Raw genomic sequence first — 22,867 nt, 5'->3', positions numbered from 1 at the left:
TAGCAAATCCTCTTCTACAAACAGACCCCAGGGCTATGCTGTTCCGTATGGGAGCCACTTGCTACACATGGATATTGAGCGTCTAAAATGGGACTAGTCCAAACTGAGATGTGCTGAGCGTAAAATACACACTGGGTTTCAAAGGCTTAGTATGAGAAAGAGAGTGTAGATTATCTCATTAATTTCTTAATCTTGATTACATGTTGAAATGATAATATTTTGACTCTACTGGGCTAAATAAAATATATTCTTAACATTAATTTTACCTGTTTATTTTTACTCAATGTGACTACTAGAAAAATTTAAGTTATATACGTGGCTCGCACTATATTTCTACTGGAAAGCACTGCTCTAGAGAAACTTGCATATGTGTGTGCACAAGAAAATGTGAACAAGGGTATTTACCCGCCTCACTCTTTCTTTTGTGAAAAGACTGGAAACAAATGCTCACAAATAGAGGAACCCATACACACAGTGCAGTTAAAATGGATGAACTAGATCTTTGTGTAGCAACACTGACAAGTTTCAAAATGAATGCTGATTGAATTGCAAAATACATGATACATATAGACACACTTATATACACTTTAAAAGTACGTGCAATGCCATAAAAAGATATATATGCGTAGCAAAAACACGAACTGCAGCCTAGAAGGCTACATACCAAATTCATGCCAGTAGCTGCTTCTAGGTTGAGAGGAAGGGCAAGAGGAAAGGGAGAGAGAGAGAGACTTCATCCTCATCTGTAATGCTTTATTTTCTTGATTGAAAAGTCTTTCCATATATCTTCAGAGCTTAACATCTGTTAATTCTGGGAGGTGACTGCACCATTGTTTGCTACATTATTCTCTAGATTTTCTGGTTAAAATTTTTTTCAGTGAAGTAGCAAGGACGTTCAGCTGCTGCAAGGCTTCTACCCACCAAGGTACGAGGGGGGAAGTGGGCTGCCCCCGAGCCCTGCCCCGGATCGACTCTGCTTTCTGCAGAATCCCTGTGCTCCTCAAGGATCCAAAGAGGTCGGTGGGGGATCTGGAGCCACCCAGGGCAGAGACAGAACTCGAGGAAGCTGGCAGGTGGGGCGCAGGAAAGCCAGAGGGGAAAGTGAGAACTGGGATGCTTGTGAAGAAGCCAGGGCCAGAGCCGTGCAGGTCTCAGCCCCAGATGGGCCAGACTTTTCAGAAAGGAAAATCCCAGATGGGGAGGGGCGGGAAGGGATGGAGTTCATTTCCTCTTCCAGAGGGAGTCCTGGCCCACTGGTGCCCCGAGCTACAGGGGATGTGCTAGTCAGTCACTTCCTAAACCAAAGTATCATTGCTATTCTTCTAAGTATGCACATTCCTTGTCCCCCTTCCCACAGAAGGATAAAGGCTGGGTGCTCAGGGTGGAACGCTACCCTCCTATCCCACTACAGAAGGGAGTAGCCGCAGGTGAGCCAGAAGCAGGAACCACCTGGGCAGAAGGTCTGTGTGCAGGGGTCACCGGCCATCCCAGGCACTGCCATCTCCATGGAGCACCCTAGTCTGCAGGGTCCAAGGCCTGGCCTGCCAGGGCCATTAACTGGGAAGTGGAGGTTGCTTGGAAACAGCAGCTTGGCACTGGGGTGATCCCATAAAACAAATAACAGAGATGCTAATTCCCTTCTCTCAGTAATGGATAATCAAATACCCGGAGACCAGCTGAAAATAAACTGTCTCCAGATGCCTGGCCTGCCCGGCCTCCTCCCAAGCCTGTAGCCCCAGGGGCTTCAGACATCAGTTCATGATGCAGGGGGAGGGAAGAGGGGGGTAGCAAATTCATGGCCAGGCCAGTGAAGCTCAGACCAGAATGGGGAAGCCTGGTGACAGCAGGGTCCAAGTGACAAAGATAAAATGGGACAGCCTTTCCACTATGCTCCAGGCTACTCACTCCTACCCGCGCCCCACCCCTCCCCGCGCCCTCGGGGTTTGCTCTCTTCTGCCCTCCTGAGGGCTGAGGAGAGGCTGCCCACCAAGCCAATCAGCTCAGGCTCCTGGACCAGGCGGGCAGTGATGGCTGTGTGTTCAGCCTCCCTGAACCGGGGCCAGCACTCTGGGGCTGCCAGAACCAGAAGTGTGGAGCTCCCTGGCAACAACGCCTTTCAGGGGTGCTTCTTCCTAATAATAATAATAATAGCAGTAATAATAGTAATGACAGTCATGATAATGGCTAACTACTGAGTATTTACTAATTTACTATTTTCCAAGTCCTGTTCCAAGAACTTTTCAGGTATTAACTCACTCAGTCCTCACAACAATCCAATAAAGTAAATACTATTATTATCCTCGTTTTCACAGATGAGGAAGCTGAGTCAGGAGAAGTTGGGTAAGTTGCCCAGCGTCACAAGCTTAACCTGTGGCAGAACCCGGATTCAAACCCAGCTGCGACCTGGCTCTAGAAGCTGTGCTCATCTCTGTAACACTGCTGTCCCTCAGGACACAGACCTCAGGTCCTGTGATGTCTCCTCAATGCCTTTCCAACTGCTCCCTGGTCCCAGGGGTCAAGGACACGGTGCACTCATTCACTCATTCATTCACTCACTCACTCACTCATTCACATATTGACCACTGGGCTGGTTCTGGGGGTCCAAATTGAAGAAAGTACAGTCTGTCCTCCTGGAGCTTATGGTTCTGGGGAGTCAGGCAGTTTAGTGTTCACGGAGGGGGCTGCATTTGAGAGGCTGTGGAAGGCTTCTCCACGGAGGTCATTTCTAAATTGGAAACTGACCAGAGACGCCAGACAAGACAGAGAAGGACATTTCAGGCTAGAGCGCAAGTACAGAGAGGTCAAGCGTGCTTGCAGTGTGAACTGAGACCAGAAGGTTCAGCGTCGGGGGCACAGAGGGTGCGGCGGCAGCAGCCAGAGGCCAGGGGTGGCCTGAGGCCAGCAGCAGAGGGTCTCATAAGCCACTCCTCGGAGCCTGGCCTTTATCCAAATCCCTGAGCAGGGGGGGGACGTGAGGTCCGGTCAGGAGTTTAGAAAACGCTCTCCTGCTTTTAGGTAGAGGCCAGAGGCTGCCTGGGAGGCAGGTCTGGGGCAGAAGCCACGCATGAGGCCACAGCAGTGGTCCAGGTGAGGGCGCCAGAGGGCTGGAGAGAAGCAGGTGGCTGTGCGCTTTAAAGAAGTGGACTCCCTGGGATGCAGGGAGGTGGAAGGGGGTGGGGGAGGGGAGGTGCCAAGGATGAGCCCCCGGGAGTCATGGATGGACGGGGGTTGGGACATGGCCGCACCCACTGAGACAGAGGCAGGGAAAAGAGCAGAGAACTTCAGAGCCAGTGAGTTCAGTTTTGAGCATGCTGAGCTTGTGGCCTAGGGGCATCCAAGCAAGAGTCCTCTCCATGTAAGAAGAGCAGAGCCCTGTCCATTCAACAGGTCCCACCACTGCAGGGGAGGAAAAGGAGAAGCACTGCTCCCTGTCCCCCACCACTCATACCCAGAGGATAGGGCCACAGACTCCTGAGCTCCATCCTGCCTGCTGGGCTGGCAGAAGTTACGTGGCAGAGAGCCGGGTGGGGGCCCTGTGGGTCTGCCTGGGGGTCCTCAGGGGACACAGCCAGAGACGGACACTGCGCTGGAGGAGAGGGTGTCTCTGCGAGTCGTTCCCGACCAAGGCCGCACGCTACTTCCACCTCCTCTCTCCTTCTCCCTGCCCTGCCATGCGGGTGGGTTGGGCTCTTAGTGCTTTCTGCTCCAGGGTCCTCAGGGGAGGATCGTTAGCTGACATGGTCTCCCACGCGACTCTTCACTTCAGAGGCAGCACGGAAGTGAGGCGAGCGTCTGACGTCTCAGGTGAGCAGTCCCTGCCCGTCCCACCTGGCACTTGTCCCTCTGCCGGCTGAGGTACAGGGTCCTGCAGCCCAGCAGGGGAACCTTCGGTCCAGCCCTGGAGCCCCCGGGTGAGAGAAACAGTGCCCTGCCAAGGGCACCCACCCACATGGCCTGTCTCTGGCAGCCCTAGAAGCAGTCTAGGGCTTCACTGGGGGAGGCCGGGAGTCGGGGCACCAGGCCCAGGTTCCCCATAAGGCAGAAGCCCAGGCTTTCCTCCAGGACTCAGAAATGACCCAGGTCTTCAAGGAGGCCAGGAGGTCTGGGGCTGACCAGTCCTCTCTCAACACCGGCAACTCCACTGAGGCCCCGGGTAAGGGCCCTCCATCAACGGGAGACTCACCAGCTTCTGGAAGAGGTGGCCCATGGTGACCTGGCTGTCCCACTGCTGCACCTTGGGGCAGAGGTTGTCATAGAATTCCTTGTGGATCTCGTAAATGTCCTGGATCTTGTAGAAGATGGTCTCGATCTGTTGGATGGTGAGCACGGGCTGGGAGGTAGTGGCAGTGGCCTTCAGGGGTTTCATGGGCTGGGAGAGAGGAGGAAGAAAGAGCAGAGGTGAGAGGCAAATAAACCGGAGGGTCAGCAGGCCCAGGGCCCAGATTAGGCCCTCCTGCTGCTCGAGTTCTGCCCAGATAAGGCCACTGAGGCCAGGGCACCTGAAGCGTGGTTTGAATGGAGCAGCTGCTGTCACAGGCCCCAACAAGCCACCCATTACTGTAAGAAGAGGGAGCCTGGTCCAGCAGTCCCGCCAGGTCCTACGGGTGGTGCCAGGACACATTTCTCCCACCCCGTGTCCCCTGAGGGACCTCTGGTTCTCAGCCTGTACTGGGTTTGCTTGATGGTTTAACAGGGTCCATAGCTTTCTTCCACAATGGCCTCATGCTCTGAGTCATAAACTCCCTTGTCATGCTTCAGTGGGAAGGAGGGTTGACTGGGAACTCAACCCCTTAGCTATTTCCTTCCAAGAAACAGAACGTGATTCTAGGACTTGGGGAATAGAGTTTCTAAGGGACCCAAACCAATCTCAGCTGCACTGATATCTTAAGTTCCCATCACTTAGTATAGAGAGAGTGAGCAGGTGGCATGCATGCCACCGTGCTACCTCCTGTGCCCATGGCAGACATTGCTGAGCAATCACAATGATCTTTCTCACTGAGCCCTATCGTAGCCTCAGACTCTTTCCCAATGCCGAGGTTGACATGCAAGATGACATGCAATAGCCCTATCTGTCATCTCTGCTTGCCTACACCAAGATGCTCCAAGGCCTGCTGGTGGAGAGGGTGAGGTGACAGACAGAAGCTCAGGACCATCCCCAACACTTGCTGGGAGCTGAAGTCATCACCTTAAAGCCCAACATTAAGGGAAAATGAGGCTTGGATACATTTTCTTCAGTGTGATTTCTGTATTTTCTAAATCACCTCCAGTGAGTAAATATTAATTTTATAATCAGGAAAAAAAGCTATTAAAATTCATCATTGAAACAAACAATAAATAATACTGAAGGATAAAGAGCTCCTCCATGGTTGACCTTCCTTCAGCCCTAAAGCCCCCAAAGATGCCCAGACTGCACACCAAAGGCCCTTCAGGGGAGAGGTTCTGGGAACCTGCCCCATAGAGAAGGCACGGGGGTGGGGAGGTGGGGTACGTTTACTTGAGAGAGAGAAGCCTGAGTCAGACATGGTTGGTGTCCTTCGTCTACTGTGAAGATAAAGCGCTGTGTGGAAAGAGGCCTTTGACTTAGTCTGGGTCATTCTGGAGACCCAGTGGGCAGAAAGGAGAAGTTGCAGGCGCAGGTATGGGCTCACTAGAGCCGCCCCCCACTATCTCACGGGATTAGGTAGCGAGCTTTCGACAAGAGAAGCATTCTAGCAGAGAATGGGTGACTCAGTGCTGGGCTGCAGGGAAACGTCCACTGAGGGAGGCCGAAGTTACCGCTGGCTCACCCTGAGAGAAGACCCCCAGCTCGAGCCAGCCACAGCAGCCGGATGTCCAGCCAGGCTTCACTCTCTCCTCCCATCTGTCTGTCCACAAGGGGAAGTCCCATCTACTTAAAAACCCAGACAATGCTCTGACTTCTGGCTCCCCTGTCCTCCCAGCTCTAAAAAATCCAGACGTGATGATGAAGGCAGGAAAAAGCAGAAGTCCTCCTCTGACCCTCTCAGTGCTGGAACCAATGAGGCCTTAATGTCCAGCCCTTTGCTAGGAAAGCCGGCTGGGGTTCGACCTGGTGCAGGCCAGGCAGTGTGGGCCAGAGTCCCAATTCTGCCGCTTAATAGCTGTGGGCAAGTCACTTAGCATCTCTGGGCCTCAGCAGCCTTATTTGTGAAACCGGGATAATATTACCTTCTCAAGAACACTGATGGGAAGATCAAAAGCCATAATTTATCTAAAATATTGAGTATGTGCCTGGCACATAGAAGGCAATCAATAAATGTTAGCTGCTACTATTATTACTATTTACCCCACAAATAATGGACCAAGTGCCCATGTAAGGCCAGACCAGGGGGTGTAGGGGGTATTCAGTGATTCACTAATCACTGCTCCCATGGAGCTTCCCATCTAGTAGGGGAGACAAACAAAACACAAGGAAACAATCAAACACGAAATCACACGTAAGTGCAATGAAGGAAATAAGAAGGGAATGTCCTGCTGAAGGACAAGAAGGAGACATTGACCTGAAATGGAAGCATGGGGGCAAAGGGGACAGGATTTCAGGCAGAGTTCCTCAATGCCTGGTCCCAAGGTGGGAATAGCTTGGGGACAGAGAGGAGCTGGAAGCAAGCCAGTGAGCCGGTGTGCTGCGAGCAAGGGGGTTGGCGAGCAGGGCCCTAAAGGAGGGCTGGAGGGTGAGCAGAGGCCATATCACACAGGGGGAAGGAATGCGGCTTTTAAGCCCATGTAATGACCTGGCTTTCCCTGGAGGGATTGAAACAGGGGGGTGACGGGGTCCAATTTTCCCTTTAGGAGATTATTTTTATGACTCATGTTCCTTGCTCTGGACAACGTTATAATCTATTTGGGTAAACTGGACCAACACAAATGAAACATTTTCGTGGACAAAGCAAGAAACACTTATTACTCGACTTGGACTGTAAATACCAACCAACTGGCACAGCTCGGAGAGGGCTTCACAGAGGAGGTGATGGGAAAGGGCCTCAGAGGGAATATCAGAGTAAGTGGAGGGTTGGGGCCTGGGGAAGCATGCCAGGCAGGGACACAGAGGGAACCGGGGCCAGGAGAAAGGAAGAATGTTCTCCCCACCCCAGGTGCGCAGCGACATTGAGCTCACGCCTCCCGATGTTCCGTGAAGGATACAGAGCTGGCCCTTGGGATCAGTCAGACTTTATCCTTTTTACCTCTATCTACCCAGGTCCAGGGGAGGGTCCAAGTCACCACGGAGTCCCTGTCCCAGCCGGGGTGCAATCCCCACCCGGGGGGGAATAAAGGAAATAGGAGAGAACAGTCCTGGGGAAGAAACGGGGGGTGGGTCAGGATTGCTCAGAAGCTTCTGGGGAAGCACTCAGGCCTATGCAGGGACAAGACACAACTGCTCTGCTTCCTCCTAAAGTCCCACTCTGTCTGCAAAAGGGGAAGCGCCGGTGCTCACCAGGGGCAGGCCACACAGACAGGGACTGCGCTTGGGACATCAGGCCGTTGGTTCTCAGGACAAGGTTGGGGGCCTTTGGGGGAAGGGAAAGTGCTGGGTGCGTGCCCCTAGCTGGCCTGAGACCCTTAGAGGCAGTTATTTTTATCTGGTGAAGCCCTGAAAATAGGCCTCGGGCGGGGAGGGCAGCAGAAAGGCACAGGCAGCCCCGCTCTCCTGAGAGAGCACACCAGCTACCCCTCCCTCTTCCCAGAATCCTGCAGCAGAGGACGGGGCGCCAGTTCCCCATTTTATTAGAGTTAACTCTGGCTCTGGCGTCCCGTGAAGTGCCTGCCCCTCAGGAAGGCGGGCCAGGCAGGTTCGAACTCCTTTCAGGACTTCACACTGTCATTTGTCTCTTCTGTCCCCCAGCAAGTTGCCTTTTGCCTTTGGAAACCAGGGAAAGAAATCGTCCCACTTCCTCTACCTCCTATCCCAAGAGGCCTGGAGGCTGCCACATGCACCTTTGTTAACTACCACCACAGGCTGGGGGCGGGGGTGGAGGGGTCGGGGGAGCGTCCTGAACCTATCTTACAGGTAAGGAACAAAGCAAACTCCGGAAGGAGAGTCTAAGAGAGGAGGGCCAGGTGGGGCCCAGGGCTGGAAGGTGCTGAAGGCAAAGGCAGGCCAGAGGCAGCACCCAGCTCACTTGCAGCCTGGGGAGACTTGCAGAATTACGTGCATTTGGTCTGCCCCCCTTCCTCCACTCCCCACCTCAGCCCCAGCTCCCAGAGCCTCTTCCCTTGTCATCTGAGCCCATCAGGAACCTGGAGGTTTCTGGAAGGTTACCACACCTTGCCCAGCCAGCAACCCAGGCGGCGGGAACAGAGCCTCCTGTGTGGCCTCCCTGTCTGCGTCTGTGTGTCCACAGTCCAGGCTACACACGCCCAGCTGTTTGCGTATCAGGAAGTGTGAAACTGAGAACAAACACTCAGGAGAAGAGCTGCGGGAATGGGGGTAGGGTGGCAAGAAGGAGAGCTGGGCGTGGGAGGCAGAGGGAGCTGGGGAAGACAGGTTTTCTTCTCTGAACGCCTTTGTCAGATCACCCCAAAGAGCAAAGGGCTTAGCTCCTGGGTAGCTGGGAAGGGCCCCCAGCTCCTGGAGAGAGAGGAAGGCTTGATTCCTCATCTCTGAGGCTTATTATCTGAGACCGTGGCCGTGGAGGGTCCTGCCCTCTCTTCCGGGGGGGTCTCCAGGTGCAGACCAGGTCTCCTGGCTCGTCCCTCCCTAGCTCTTGCCTCTGCTCCAGAAAGGACCAAGCCAGGATGAACAAGCTCGGGGGAAGAGGAGGGACCTACCCTGGGTCACACCCCAGGACTGGGAGCCTCAGCCTCACAGTTTTTGCCTTGAGAGCATGAGCTGTTAGAAAGGCAGGCAGGGAGGGAGTGTCTTGGCCCCTAAATCTGTTATCTTTACCCAGACAAATGGAACTCAAATTAGGCCCAGTGACAGATGAGAACCGAGCTGGAATCTAAGAGGGGCACGCTTCTGATGGGACCATGTACCTCACCTTCCTTCAGGGAACTGGTGGGTTGATAGAAACAAACAGGCTCTAACCTGCGCTCTTTCCCAGAACAGGAGAAAATAATAGAATCTGCTCACACTCAGGCTCTAAGACCTTCCCCTGCAAACTCACTTAACCCTCACAACAACCCCATGAAGAGAGTACTAATATTAGTATACCCCGTTTGCTGGTGGACAAAATGAGGCACAAAGGTTCATTAATCTGCTGAAGGTCTACAGCTAGTAAGCAGTTGAGCAGGGATTCAAAGCCAGGCAGTCTGGTTCCTTTGAACTTCTTTCAAATATGCATCCTTTAAGTAATGACAACTATGCCCCTTTGTTTGGGCACAGCAATTCATAGTTAATAAGGTGTATTTCATCTGTCTGTCCTCCTTCCTTTGGATAATATTTCAGTGTCTAAGTACCTGGCACTGTACTAGGTCCCCAAAAGGATCACCTGATTTTCTCAACCCCATGAAGGAGAGAGAGAAGGTAATGGCATTGTTTTCATCTTCAGATGAGGAAACTGAGGCTCAAGAAGGTTACCCATGGCTTGCCCAAAGCCGTTTTTTTTAAAAAATTATTATTTATGCATTTATTTATTGGCCACGCCGCACAGCATGTGGGATCATAGTTCCCCAACCAGGGATTGAACCCTTGTCCCTTGCATTGGAAGGGCGAAGTCTTGGCCGCTGGACTGCCAGGGAAGTCCCACCAGTGGTTTTGAAAACCGACAACGCATGTAAGAAAGCATGTGGCCCAGTACATACATACACATATCCACACAAGCCGAAAGTTGCATGAAATAGTACTTATTCTTACTACATGGGATGCATGCCGACATTTTCTTTCTCATTTGTTTTAAAATGCTGGTTCACCCCACTACACTGATTACACTACCCACTAATGGTTAAGTTGCACAGTTTGAAAGACAGGGCAATAAGTCTACTATTAATGGCAGTGTCAAGTCTTGCCCTAGTTCTGGCCCCAGACCAGAGTCCTTATGGACCTGCCAAACTGTTCCTCCCTTGAAAAAATGACTGTGCAGACCAACAAACTCCCAGTGAGATTGACCACCAGCTCATCCCAGTGTGTTACAAAGCAGCTACACATCTCAATAGTTACTCCTGGGGTAATAAATGCCAAGTTCCCTGGGACACCGGGTGACAATACCTCATATCGCAGCAAGTACATAAATGCGTATCTTACAATTCTTGTAAGAATGACTTTCTACTGATTTACATCTACCTTTCTTATCCCTCCTTTTTCTGATATCAGCTGATGTCTCAGACTGCGCAACACCCAGGAAAGAGAACTTTACATGCCACAATCACTCTGCATAGTAAGTATCCAGACGCATCTAATATGCACTTTCTTCAGAGGCAAAAACATCTTATATCTGTGTGGTTACTTTTACCTTTTGAAAACATTGTATTATTCCCCTCTCAGTCCCATTCTCACAACAACGCCTCCGTCTTGGAGAGGAAACTAAGGCACATTCACAGAGGGCGGCAGCCTGTCTAATGCCTCAGAGCTTCTCAGAACGATACAGACAGCCCTTCAACTCACATTTCCTGCCAGAGGGCCTCAGGATGGTGCGAATGGTTAACTATTCCAGGGAGAAGGAAGGAACGGGACTAGGGATGACAAAGAGGTCTCAACGTGATTGACTGGTTGAGATTGCCCAGAGTACCAGCTGGAGTCGGAGGCTAAGACCCCACCTGGACAGAAAACTGTGATCCATTAGTAATGCCTGCACTATAGTCAGGGATGATGGAGTGTCTGCCACCCCCAACCAGGTGGTGCTGCTTCTTCTACCTTTCCCAGGGCAGGTAATGGAGAATCGGAGCTGAGAGGCCTTTTCAATGACCTTGGCTGCCAAGCCATGGGCAGAGTAGTACCACAGACCCCGCCCCTGGGAAGGACTGGTCCAGGTCCCCCTCCCTCTCCAACTCCAAAAGCAGTTTTAGAGCACAAAGGCCCCAGAGTATACACTCACCAGCAACAGAGCTTCCAGCTGGTTAATATAGATCTCTTCGCTGGCCAGGAACCCCGAGAGAACCAGCTTCCTCATCTCCAGGCCTTTCCCTGCTTCCACCTGTAAAAGCAGATCAAAAGCCAACAGCTCATGAGAAAGGAGACCAAAATCCTGAGCAGCCTATTTTCTTGCCTTTTTTCTCTTCTTTAACACTTTTGCAGGGGATAAAAGCCAAAGACTTATTACAGAAAATTTGTAAAATACAGAAATATAAAAGGAAAAGCAATCACCCTTACTCCTACTGCTAATGTCTTGCTTTAATCCTCTCCCATCCTTTTTTCCCCCACATTTCCTTATTTGTAGCCATCCACCTTTCAACCTTATAATAGTGAGCAAGATAAAAAAGAACCTGACCCCATGTGTGGGAGCAGTTTAATGGGGGGGGATGGGATACAGACAGTTAAGAAGGGAAATCAGAGTCATGACTGAGGCAGGGCATGGTCACATGGAGGGCACAGCAGGGGCCAGATGAAGTGCCCAGCGGAAGTGATCTATAAAGAGAGAGGAGTAGTGATAGAGAGGATGGGATGGAAGTGGGCATGGGACCCCGGCCGAGTGGCCTTCCAGCTACACCTCTGACTATATCTTCCTGTCCCTGGGGGTTCAATCCCACAATGGAAGGTGCTGGCTGTGGGCCATCAACTTTACCCCTTGTACCCCCGACCCCCGCCAGCATTTCCTGACTGCCTGACTGCGTAAGGCACAGACGCCAACAGGCCTCCTCCTCCCTCCAGAATTCCTTCTCCTCTATGGTGGAGATCATACCCCATTTCGCCTTGAGTGGCCACCAACTAGCACAGTGCCTGGCACAGAGAAAGTGCTTGAAAACTTTTCCTGAGTGAAAAGACGTATAATTCTTCTTGTCACCTAAGATCCCCAAGTCATTCCTGGCCTCCTCTTCCTCCTCTCTCCCCCTCCGCTGCCACACTGAGTCCCCAAGCTCTTCAAAGTGTCCTTGCTCATCTCTTGCAAGGATTCTTCCCTTTGCTCCACCCTCTACTCTGCTGTGGCAGAGACCCACAGCATCCCACTCCCCACAGGATTCCAAGTGCCGCTCTCTCCTGCCTCCGCTCCACTCACCAGAGCCAGATCAACCTTCCCAGAACGCCACCCTACACCTGAGGCTTGTCAAAGACTTAATACTGCAAAATGTGATTACTGGGGGACTCAAGTAGGTTCTTCACTCATTGATTTATTCATTCAACAAATGCCCACCAGACCCTGTAGATACAATGGGAAACAAGCATTCAGTAGCCTCTATGCTCATGTGGCTTATAATCTAGTGGGAAAGAAAGACGTTAAAAAACAAAAGCCGAAGCTGCATAGCACAGGGAGATCAGCTCGGTGCTTTGTGACCACCTAGAGGGGTGGGATAGGGAGGGTGGGAGGGAGACGCAAGAGGGAGGAGATATGGGGATACATGTATATGTATAGCTGATTCACTTTGTTATACAGCAGAAACTAACACACCATTGTAAAGCAATTATACTCCAATAAAGATGTTAAAAAACAAACAAAAAAAACAAAAGCCGAGTAAATATAAATATATGACTATAAAGTGTGATGGGGGTTCAGCATATTCTTTCCTTAAACACCTGCAGTGGCTCCTAGTGCCTCTCCCAACTTGTCCAATCTCCCCAACAGCCGTCAGATCTCTGCCTTCCCAACATGCCAGGAATGTTCCAGCCTCTGGACTTTGGTTCTCGCCGTCCCTGCTGCCTAAAATGCCTTCTCCCACATGGGCTCTTCTCTCCTGAAGACACAGCTGAAGCCTCTGGCCTGCAGTGTCAGCTCTTGTGTCAGAATCTGTGGCACCGCCGCAGCACCTGACGCGTGCCCTATCTTGTTACCTGCCCGGTGATTCTGTAGGGTCTTTGAAGCACCTGCGTCACGCTCCTCTGGACACCCCTAAAGCCCAGCACCACGTGATGTCCCTAACGTGTGGGCACCTGCCATTTATTAAGCCTTGTAAGTCCTTTCCACTCTCTCATTTAGCTTCATCCCTCTCTCAAATACCTCCCTGAGGGAGGTACTATATTCTTCCATTATACGAATAGAAACAAACAAATAAGACTTAAAAGAGGGAGGGGACTAGCCCAGAATCACACAGCCAGAAAGTGGCAGAGCTGGGATTCCCCTGCAGGTCCTCGAACACCAAATTCTGGTCTCGTCCACTGCTCTGATGATTTCCTCACTCTCTTGTTCCTTTTTCAAGCTTCGGATGCTTAACTGGAATCTCAAACAGATCCCTCTCTGGGCATCAAATGCACACCCTTAGCATAAGCTGGGAGAGTGTCTGAAGCTACCAGAAATCTCCTAAGTCCGAAGGAGAGCTGCTTTCCCCCTGCTGCATGGCCACCCCAGCATGTTCTCACAGGCTGTCCTGCCCTTTCCCCAGGTGAAGGACTTAACCCTTGACCTTCCATCAGCAAACCAGTTAGCAAGTTGTGCCGGAGGCTGCCTCTCCCAGAGTCTCTGAAATGTAATCCAATCCTGTGATAGAAGAACAAGGTCCTGCCAAAGATGTCCACCTCCTAATCCACAAAACCTGTGACTATGTCACCTAATGCGGCAAAAGAGACTTTGCAAATGTGATTAAGTTAAGGATTTTTATGTGGGGAGATTATCCTGGGAATTATCAGGTGGACCCTATGTAATCACAAGGGTCCTTGTGAGAGGGAGGCAAGAGAAAAGGCTATGGAGGGATGGAGCCCACAGAAGGAGAGGGAGAGGCGGAAGGGGACGGGGAGATATTGAGTGCAAGACTGAAAGATGCTACACTGCTGGCTTTGAAGGCAAAGGATGGGGCCATGAGCCAAGGAATGCAGGAGGCCTCTAGAAGCTGGAAAAGGCAAGGAAACAGGTTCTCTTCCCTAGAGCTTCCAGAAGGAATGCAGCCCTGCTGACCCTTGAGACTTGTAAGAGAATAAATCTGTGTTGTTTTAAGCCACTAAATGTGTGGTAATTTGTTTTCGGCAGCATTAGGAGACCAGTATGGATGCCAAGCTTTAGGGAAAGACAATGGTTAGTTATTGATGGCTTCACAAGTACCAGGCACTGTTCTAAGCACTTTCCGTGGATTAACTCACTGGAATCCCACAGTCTAGAAGTGTGATCATTGTCCCTCTGAGGCACAGAGAGTGGAAACTGCCAGCTTCCCAGAACTGTGGGCATCGCAGGCAGGCAGCACCCCCTCCAAGGAATGAGACCGGAGCTCGGAGCACGGCTCGCAGCCCTGGAGGTGGAAGTGGAGGTCGAGGTCAGACCTGCTGCTTCCCCAGCCTGACAAATGGGAACTCGCCCTCCACGTTGGGGGCCAGCGCTCCCCTCCTGTGCCCCATTCCCTTCCCGTTCCCTGCCAACTGGGGATTTGCCTGAGGGCCTGGCAAACACCCTCTCAGGGAAGTCACTTGGGGGCACAACGTGAGCTTAACTGTAGAGCTGGCTGGACCAGGACCAGGGTGAAGACGGGGTGACTCACAGCCCCACCAAGCCTTCACCCACCCTGGCATGAGCACAGACCCTTGTGTCAGGCCCCGTGACAGCCCACTGCAGCAGGACCCACTCCTCATGAGACTCCAACCTCAGAGTCCAATCTTGAGAGAACCCCCCAAAAGGCAGTAAGTAGTCACCCCCAAGAGTCCCCACTCTGGGCCACATTCACCTGACATTTTGGCCGGCATGGGGGTGGAGGTGATGGGAAAGGATGTGAAATTAAATTCTGTGCATTTTACCACCAGGTAGCCTGTTGTTAGTTACCGCCCAAAACCTCGTCCATCTTCACTTTCCTCAGACCCCACCTGTTCCTGGCTTGGAATTACCTGGAAATTCACAATTGTTTCTTCAATCCTCCTGGAGCTATTCTTATCCCATAAAACACCAGGGCTCAACATCCATTCACTCATTCCCCACCATGTGACCGGCACTGGGAAGACAAGTGAAGGAGACAGTCTCTGCCCCCAAAGAGCCTTCCAGAGGTGCCCACACACCCAGAATCCCCAGGGAAGGGAGTTTTCCAGAGTTCAGGGCCCCCAGAGCCCGTGCCACGCTGCTTGCCAGTCCTGCAGCATAAGGAAGCTGCCATCTGAGTGACACTGTCCCCACTTCCTCCCCAACTGGAGCTTACGAAATGCAGCAGCCACGGGGGGCTTGTTCATGCCCAGCATTTTACATAATCTGCTGGGCTGAAAGTGTCAGCCTGAGGCCTCAAATCCAAGGGGCCAAGTGACTCTGGTAGGGACAGTATCTGCAAGTAAGGCTTAGCTGGCTCTGGCCTGGCCTGGTCTTCTACCGTCGAGGCTAAATAAAGTCTCCGAAGGTTTGGTTCCAGGCCAAGTCAAGACTCTCTCCAGGAGCCTTGATCTCCTCCAAGACAACAATGTGGGCTGAACAGGCAGGGCCACTTGCAATTCAGAGCCCTAGGCCAAGCAGCTCCGTAGACAGTAGAATTCAGTCCATGGGCCACACCAGTTTGCAAGGAGCACCCCGGGGGTGGGGGTGGGGGGCTGGTCAGAGCGGATGCCACTGGGTCTAGGCACCATGTCCATGCCAAGTATCAGCCTCAGCCTCAGGACAGCGGGCCCCTCCCTGAGTTGAGTCGATGCAGGGAACCCAGCCATTCTCTCCTCTCCCCAGCCCTAGGCACCAGGGAGGTCTCTTTCAGCTAATTCCTCAGCAGAATAGAGTGGGGGGTGGGGCGGGCACTGCTGGGGGACCCTCCTAAAGGGTAGATCTCCATATTCTGGGCTCCCTGCTGTCTGAAGCTGCAGGCAGGTCCCATGGGGTCCAGCAGTGTTTTCAAAGTTCAGCTATTCGCATCCCACACCTTTGCAGTTCTGTCATACATACCACCGGCACTATTATTTACTTAATACTGTTCTTTACAACAACTGGCTTCTTAAAAGCACAGCCTTATCCCAAGCATTATATTTGAAATCACAGGAAAGACGTGCAAGTCATTTTTTTATTTTTTATTTTTGGCTGCGTCACGCGGCATGTGGGATCTTAGCTCCCTGACCAGGGATGGAACCCGTGCCCCCTGCAGTGGAAGTGCGGAGTCTTAACCACTGGACCACCAGTGAAGTCCCTATTTTTTTCTAAGATACATTAAAATTTACGCCTAACTATTAAAGTGCAAAATATATATCCAGGTGCCACCTAAAATCATCTCTCAAATCATCTCATATGTGGCCCACACTTCGGGAAAAAACCTAAGTGGGGGACACAGGCATGGCCATCACTGCACATGGAGGGAGCAGAGACCTGGACAAGTGAAAAAGAAACACAGGTGGTTCAGATAATACATTAAAAATTGGCACAGAATTAACCTGAAGGGTTAATCTGCATTACAAAAGGATTTTAAAATTCCTGACAAATGAGTTCCTTTAAATAGCAGCCTTTATATAGCAAGGCCCCTATCAGCCCTAGGTACCTTTAAATAGAATCATATGAAAGATTTGGGGTGGGCTTCCCTGGTGGCGCAGTGGTTGAGAATCTGCCTCCCAATGCAGGGGACACAGGTTCGAGCCCTGGTCTGGGAAAATCCCACATGCCGCGGAGCAACTAGGCCTGTGAGCCACAATTACTGAGCCTGCGCGTCTGGAGCCTGTGCTCCGCAACAAGAGAAGCCGCGATAGTGAGAGGCCCACGCACCGCGATGAAGAGTGGCCCCCACTTGCCGCAACTAGAGAAGAGCCCTCACACAGAAACGAAGACCCAACACAGCCATAAATAAAAATAAATAAATCAATTAAATTTAAAAAAAAAATAAGAAAGATATATAAAAAAAAAAAGATTTGGGGGATGTACACAACACTTTACAGAGGGGAGGTGATGCTGCTATCAGTATTCACATTATTATTAGTTTATAGACCATTAACTCCTCAAAGGGGACTGTGGGTTGAAACACATAGCAAGCTCCAGCTCCAGCTCTGGAGAAAACCACTGCCATCTTCACATCTGTCCCCCAGGAAGATGAAGCATCTCAGAAATTACACTGAAAACAGGATTGATTTATAGGACTGGCATCTGGACATGTGCTCAGGAACACGACTACTGTTTAAGGTAAGTACTCCTGAAGTAAAGTAATAGCAAAGAGAGAACTGCCTTGGACTTCTACCAGCTGCCAAGAAGAGTCTACCATGCAGGAGTGTGCCCAGTCCACAGCCCAGGACAGGAGCACACCCTCCAGAAATGAGCCCTGACCTCACACATGTACACGTGCACATGCACACACACGTGCACACACACACGTGCACACACACGCCCAGTCCAGCCCTGACTCAACGAGAAGTGGTCCCTCCTCCTCTGAATTTAGTACCCTTTTATCAGAACCCTTCTCATGGCCCTGCCTACTTTCTCATTATATTCCTATTATCTGGGCACTTGCCCCCTTACCCTGAACTGTGAACTCTTTTTGAGAAAGGACCAAGCCTTGTTCACCTGTCTCCTCCCCCAGGCAGCCTGCTTTGCATAGAACACAACCTGACAGTGTTTGTTGAATGAATCAATGAGCTTTCTGTTTGTCTTCTCCCTCTATAGATGGCCAAGCCTGGTAGAGGAGAAGGGCATCCTAGACGTGTTCAGGCTGGGACAGGGGGCTTGGAATCCCCCAACACTCAGGAAAGGGCCCCTCCCCCCAGTGCTGGAGACAGGTCCGGGAACACTGAGGCGGCGAGGTAGAGGGGAAGACTCCATCTTGGCGCTCACAGGGCTCTGGGAGGAACAGCATTTTTAGGTGTGATGTGCACCCAAGCCCCTTTGGTATCCGTGTGCTTCCTCCTTAGAACACCTCTGAGATGGAATAAGGCCAGGGACATGGTACGCCCTGTGTGGGCCCCGTGGAGCCTCACTCACTCCACCAATCCACTGGACACCAGCCACACACCAAGCACTGTGCAGCGCTCACAATGAAAGCAAGAGGGCCCTGCCCTGGAGGAGAGAGGCAGACGTCTAGAGTTCCAAACAGAATGAAATAGGGGCTAGCCCGGTATAAGCCAGACTAGCGGTCCAGAGTAAGGCAGGACCCATAAGGCAGCATATGAGTGGGACCCCATCTGTGCTGGGGAGGGTGTCTCAGAGAAGGGCCATTAGGAACCCACGGAGGTCCCATCCCACACACTACTAAGCTCCCAGCAGGTGCTCTTGGTTCATAACCAGACTTTTCCCCATCCTGTTCCTGGGATGGCTGGGCAGACCCTAAGGGTAAGGCCTTGGGGGCCCAATGAGAGATGTGACTTACCCCAGTGTGCCGAGCTAGCACCAGATGAGAAAACCAGGGATGGGGCGCCAGCCACTGCCAGCCTCCCGTTACGGCTCCTCTCTGCCCCACACCCGGGCCTACAGCGACCGCTCCACCCCTTCCACACATCAGCCATCTACCCGTGGGTCTGCAGTCTATTTTTACCTCCATTAGCTCCTCCTCTGACCCACACTGTAGCACGGGTGGAGCAGGGCAGTGATCCCCATCTTACAGGAGGGACAAAGACGCCCAGAGAGGCTCAGCGACAGCCTCCCGCCCAGAACAATGCTCCGTGCACCATGCCCTCTGGGGTGCAGTGCTGCCAGGGCAGACAGGCTCGGACCCCACAAGACGGGCGCTCTCTGTTAGGCAGCCTGGCTTGCAGTCTGTGAACTCCCTGCCAAACGTTCTCACTGGCCCTCCCTTCGAGCCACAGAACAGAGAGGAGGTGAGCAAAACACTGAGGTTAGAGGTGAAAGAAAGGAAGGACGGTGTGGTGTGCACGCCTTAGGCAGCACTGGTGTGCTTTCAAGTGGGATCCCGGCCCCTGGGGCGGGGTGGGGGGGCAGGGGGGGGCGTGAAGAGAAGGGGATTGAGGCAACCGCTCCCCTCCTGCTCTACCTTCGAGGCAACTTCTCTGATTAAACAGAGGCATTGCTGCCGAGAATGCCCACAGCCCCAGAGTCGGTGGGCTGGGGTCCGGCAGACGCTTCCTGCCTATGCCCACCTTGGGTAAAGTGCCTAGCCACCTGGCTCCTGCCTCCAAGCCAGCTGTTACCGCCCCTCTTCAGCTGATCCAATTCTTTCCCTTCAAGGAAGTTCAGGGACCTCTGGCTCTCCATCTCTCCAAATGCTCTCGTGCCCTAGCCCAGATTCACCAGCTTCCACTTGCTTGGAAGAGAGTGGCTCCCTTGGCCTGAACTTCACAAGTGCACTTATCCCACTGCTGCCATGGAAACAAGGAATTACGGCCTCCTAGTTTCATGTCGGCCAGCTCCTCTGGGGCAGCAGGCTCACACCACTGGCGTGCCCACCAGGGGACTCATGTCACTGCCAGAGAAAGCCCTCTGCACAACTGGCCTGGGGAAAGCCAGCAGCCACTCCCCCTGAGGACAACTGGTCCAGGGGGAGGCGGCGGGCACTGCGCCTCTCCCCCAGGAACAGCTGTGCCCAGAGCACAGCCCCTCTCATCCCCTGGCAGGCAGGCGCCAGCCCCTCTCAGGCTGAGGTGCTTCCACTCGGCCACAAGGTCTGTGCACAAATCAGCCATTTCTGCCGCACAGGCTTCGGCAGTCAGAGCTGCGAGCCCTGCCCCCTCCCCCGACAAGCATCCAGGGCGTGTCACATTCCCACCTTCACAGCCACCAAGAATGGGGACCCTGAGCCGGGGCTGGTCGGGGTTCCCAGCTCGCACTCCTCCAGGAGAAACACATCTTCATCCTCCAGGACCTTGTCCAAAAAGCCTATCGCCTCCTCTTCCTCTTCCATGGCAGCGGGAGCCGCGGAGGGCAAACAGGAAGCAGGGTCCCAGCAGCAGCGGCAGCGGCAGCCGTGGCCGCCGGCGCCCGGGAGCGAGGCCGGCAGGCGGGGACGGGAAGAGCGTGCAGGGCAGGCCTAAACCAGCACGCGGGCCTCCCCGGAGTCCGTCCTGGCGCCCGGCCACCGGCTGCCGATGAAAGGCTCCATTATGAGCCTTCTCCCGCCCGCCGGCTCCGGGTCCTCCCGGAGAAAGGGGAAGCGGGGCGTCCGTGCGGCCCCGGCCGCCTCTCGCGGGGAGCTCCGCCGCCGCTGCCGCCGCCGCGATTCCAGGGCTGTCACCGGAGCCCGCGCGCCCCTGCCGGCCGCCGCGGCCCTTCCTGCCGTGCGCGCCGGCTCTCCAGGCAGGCGGGGCCCCGCTCCCTGCCGCCGCTCCCAGCCCGGCCGGGCGCCCCGCCGCCGCCGCCGCCACCGGCCCCACAGATCCCGCCCTCCTGGACGCGGAGGTTCGCGTTCGCTCTCAAGACACAGGAAATGCACGACTCGACGGGTGAGGTGGAGCCGTTCCCTCTCTGCGGTCGCCGGGCCAGCCGGCTGGCGGAGGCTTCGGGAGCGCGGAGGAGGGGCGACGGGGCCGCAGCCGGGCCGGGCGCAGGGGGAGGTCCGCTTCCCAGAGACAGGCTTTATTTACAGCCCCTCACCGGCCCCGCGGGCAGGCGGGGGCGGAGCGGACGAGCAGCTGCCCGCACAGCCTCTCGGGCCGCCGGGCCAACCTCGGTGTCACCTTGGGATGCAGACAAGCCCCTTCTCACTTCCGCCTCAGGCTCTGACACCTTTGAGGAAGGGAGGCCAAGCCCTGGTGAGAAACCATAGTTTCTCTGCATCGCCACCGTGGCTAAGGGAACAAGGCTTTGTGCAAAGGAGGCCTGACCTGCCTCGCCACGAAAGAAGCACAAGTGCCAGCCAGGGGCTGCAGCGGGGCCGCCTCGAGCAGCCGGAGGTGCCACACCTCCTGCTCACAGATGCTGCTGATTAGCGACACCACACCTCCTCGGAGCTCTTTTCCCTCAACAGGGGCCTGGGCCCAGTAGAACCAGCCCCACAGGGGAGGGTACACTTAACCCAGGACCAGGAGCACGCCAGCCCTGCCCACCCCCAGCCTGCTTCCCCTGGCTTCTTCCATGGTTACAGAAGGTAAATCCATCCAGAGGGTGAAGTGCACACTCTGGTCCCCTGGCCCCATCCAGGGATGTAATCCACCTACTCATGGGGGTGGAGTTTAAGGGCAGCAGCTGGGAAAAGCTCTTTCACAACACCTAGGGCAAAGGTTGCCAACTCCAGCACCCAAGAGGGTGCAGGTAAGATTAGTTAGTGAAATGAGCCAGGTAGGGTGGGACCAGGTGAACCGAAAAAACTGTCACTCAGCTCCAGCTGCTGGCTGCCAGGGGCAGTGCAGGCTCAAGGTTGCCCCATCTTGGATTGTTCAAGAGAAGCTGGAATCCGGATTTTTAGGTGATAGCTCTCAATTTAAAAATGATGGCAGATAAATTATATTTTAAAAACAAAACCTGATGCAGTCTCAATGAAACACATCTGTGCACTGAATCAGGCCCACAGACAAGGTTGCTGCCTTCTTGCAGTTGGTTGTGTTTCTTTGAGGGAAGGTTGGGAGGGGTGTGTGTGGGGGGGGTGGGGTGTTGTTCCTTGAATATCACCTCTGTCCCATTTCATCACTGGACCTGGCATCTTGGAATCAAATTCAGCTTCACACATGACCAGCCCACTACTTATCTTTGCAAACCTGTATAATAGGTGCCACCAGCCAGACAGATCAAGTGAAAACTCCGGATTCTGAGTAATAAGCCCTGAAGCTCCAGCCCCACTCACGCCAATCCCCCCAATCTCCCACCAGCCCCCAAACCATGTCTCTAGTCAGGGATTTCCTCAAAATCCTAATGCTTCTAGCTCACAAGTGTCTCTCCCAGTACACAGTTGCCAGACCAGCCAGTGTGGTTCTTAATGATACAGTGTCTGAGTTGTCCATTAATGCCTCGTGTGTCTACCACTGGCCTCCTTATGCACATGGCACATCCCCTGCCAGGTGGCAACTGTATGGCCACAGGGGGAAGAGTCCAACTCTTTGGAGCTCGTTTGGAAATGCATTCCAAAGGGGGGGTTAACAGTGTGCCATCCTAGGCCCACCTGGGCTCATCACCTCTCCTTCCCACTGGGCATCTCAGCTGAGAACAGGGCCCTTGGCTGAGCCTCCAAGCTGGGTGGAGGGTTGAGGAAGAGCGAGGAGGGAAAAGGAGAGGAATGGACATGGTTCCTTATCCCAACTCCCCAAAAAAGTCTGCGGAAGTTCTGAGCTCTAGGTGGGGCTCCTGCCATTCTATTAGAGCAGAAAACCTGTCCTCACCAGTAAAAGGTTTCTCCCTGTCACCATAGCTGAAATGCAGACCAAGGGATTTGGGGTAGGTTCTCTGGGGCCTCAGGGCTGATGGGGTTCCCCAGAGGCACAACCCCCCCCCCACACCCGCCCTCTCCCTCAGTCCCTGGTTCTTCCCTGTCCCCGCCCTGGCTGGGTTATAAATAGCCAGGGTAGATCTGAAGGGCCCTCTCAGCCACAATTCCTCATTTGGTTTGGGCGGGTGAGGCTGTTCCCAGCGCTTGGGAACAACCAGGCCTGGCATTCCCCAGGGCACAAGTGTGCCAGCCCGGGGCTCTTTGCCAGTCTGTCTCCCATCCTGCAGGCTCCGAGTGCACGGCATGGGCTGCCCCCTCCGCTCGGACAAGCAGGTGTAATGGGAGAAGGGCCTAACAGTCCCAGGGCCCCCCCCACGGTGTCCCTTCCCCCGCCCAAAGGAACATGAGGGGCCCTCAGGAGTCTCCGAGAGTAGCCCTGTCTCCATTCCCCATGCCCCTACCTAGCATGGCAGGATCGACACCCACTTCTTCCAAACCCTGAAACCTCTCAGAAGCTGCTCCCTGAACATCCAAGGCATCTCCACTCCACCCCACCCCACCCGGGTTGGCTGGAAATTCCAGTGAGTAATCTGAATGCCCTTCCATCTCCACTGGGCACACAGACTCCCCTCAGAGGCCCTCAGTTCTGCCCCTGGAG

At 53.6% G+C, this 22,867-nt stretch overlaps 1 protein-coding gene across 3 annotated transcripts in view; it reads right to left on the bottom strand.

Annotated features, from left to right (window-relative positions):
* ABR (ABR activator of RhoGEF and GTPase) overlaps window positions 1-22,867 on the bottom strand; it is a 181,663-nt gene that overhangs the window by 63,256 nt on the left and 95,540 nt on the right. For 2 of the 3 annotated variants that reach the window (XM_036836209.1, XM_036836210.1), the window contains exons 3-4: window positions 10,989-11,087; window positions 4,184-4,369 (exon numbers count right to left, since the gene is read on the bottom strand). In XM_036836209.1, coding sequence (XP_036692104.1) covers window positions 4,184-4,369; window positions 10,989-11,087 — 285 coding nt within the window. Of the gene's footprint in view, window positions 1-4,183; window positions 4,370-10,988; window positions 11,088-19,620; window positions 20,021-22,867 lie in introns of those variants that run through there. The other variant, XM_036836211.1, reaches the window with a different exon arrangement.

This window comes from Balaenoptera musculus, chromosome 20 (genome assembly GCF_009873245.2).
Source record: "Balaenoptera musculus isolate JJ_BM4_2016_0621 chromosome 20, mBalMus1.pri.v3, whole genome shotgun sequence".
NCBI lineage: Eukaryota > Metazoa > Chordata > Mammalia > Artiodactyla > Balaenopteridae > Balaenoptera > Balaenoptera musculus.
The sequence above is the reverse complement of the archived record's forward strand: the minus strand, read 5'-3'. Positions and strand labels throughout refer to the sequence as shown.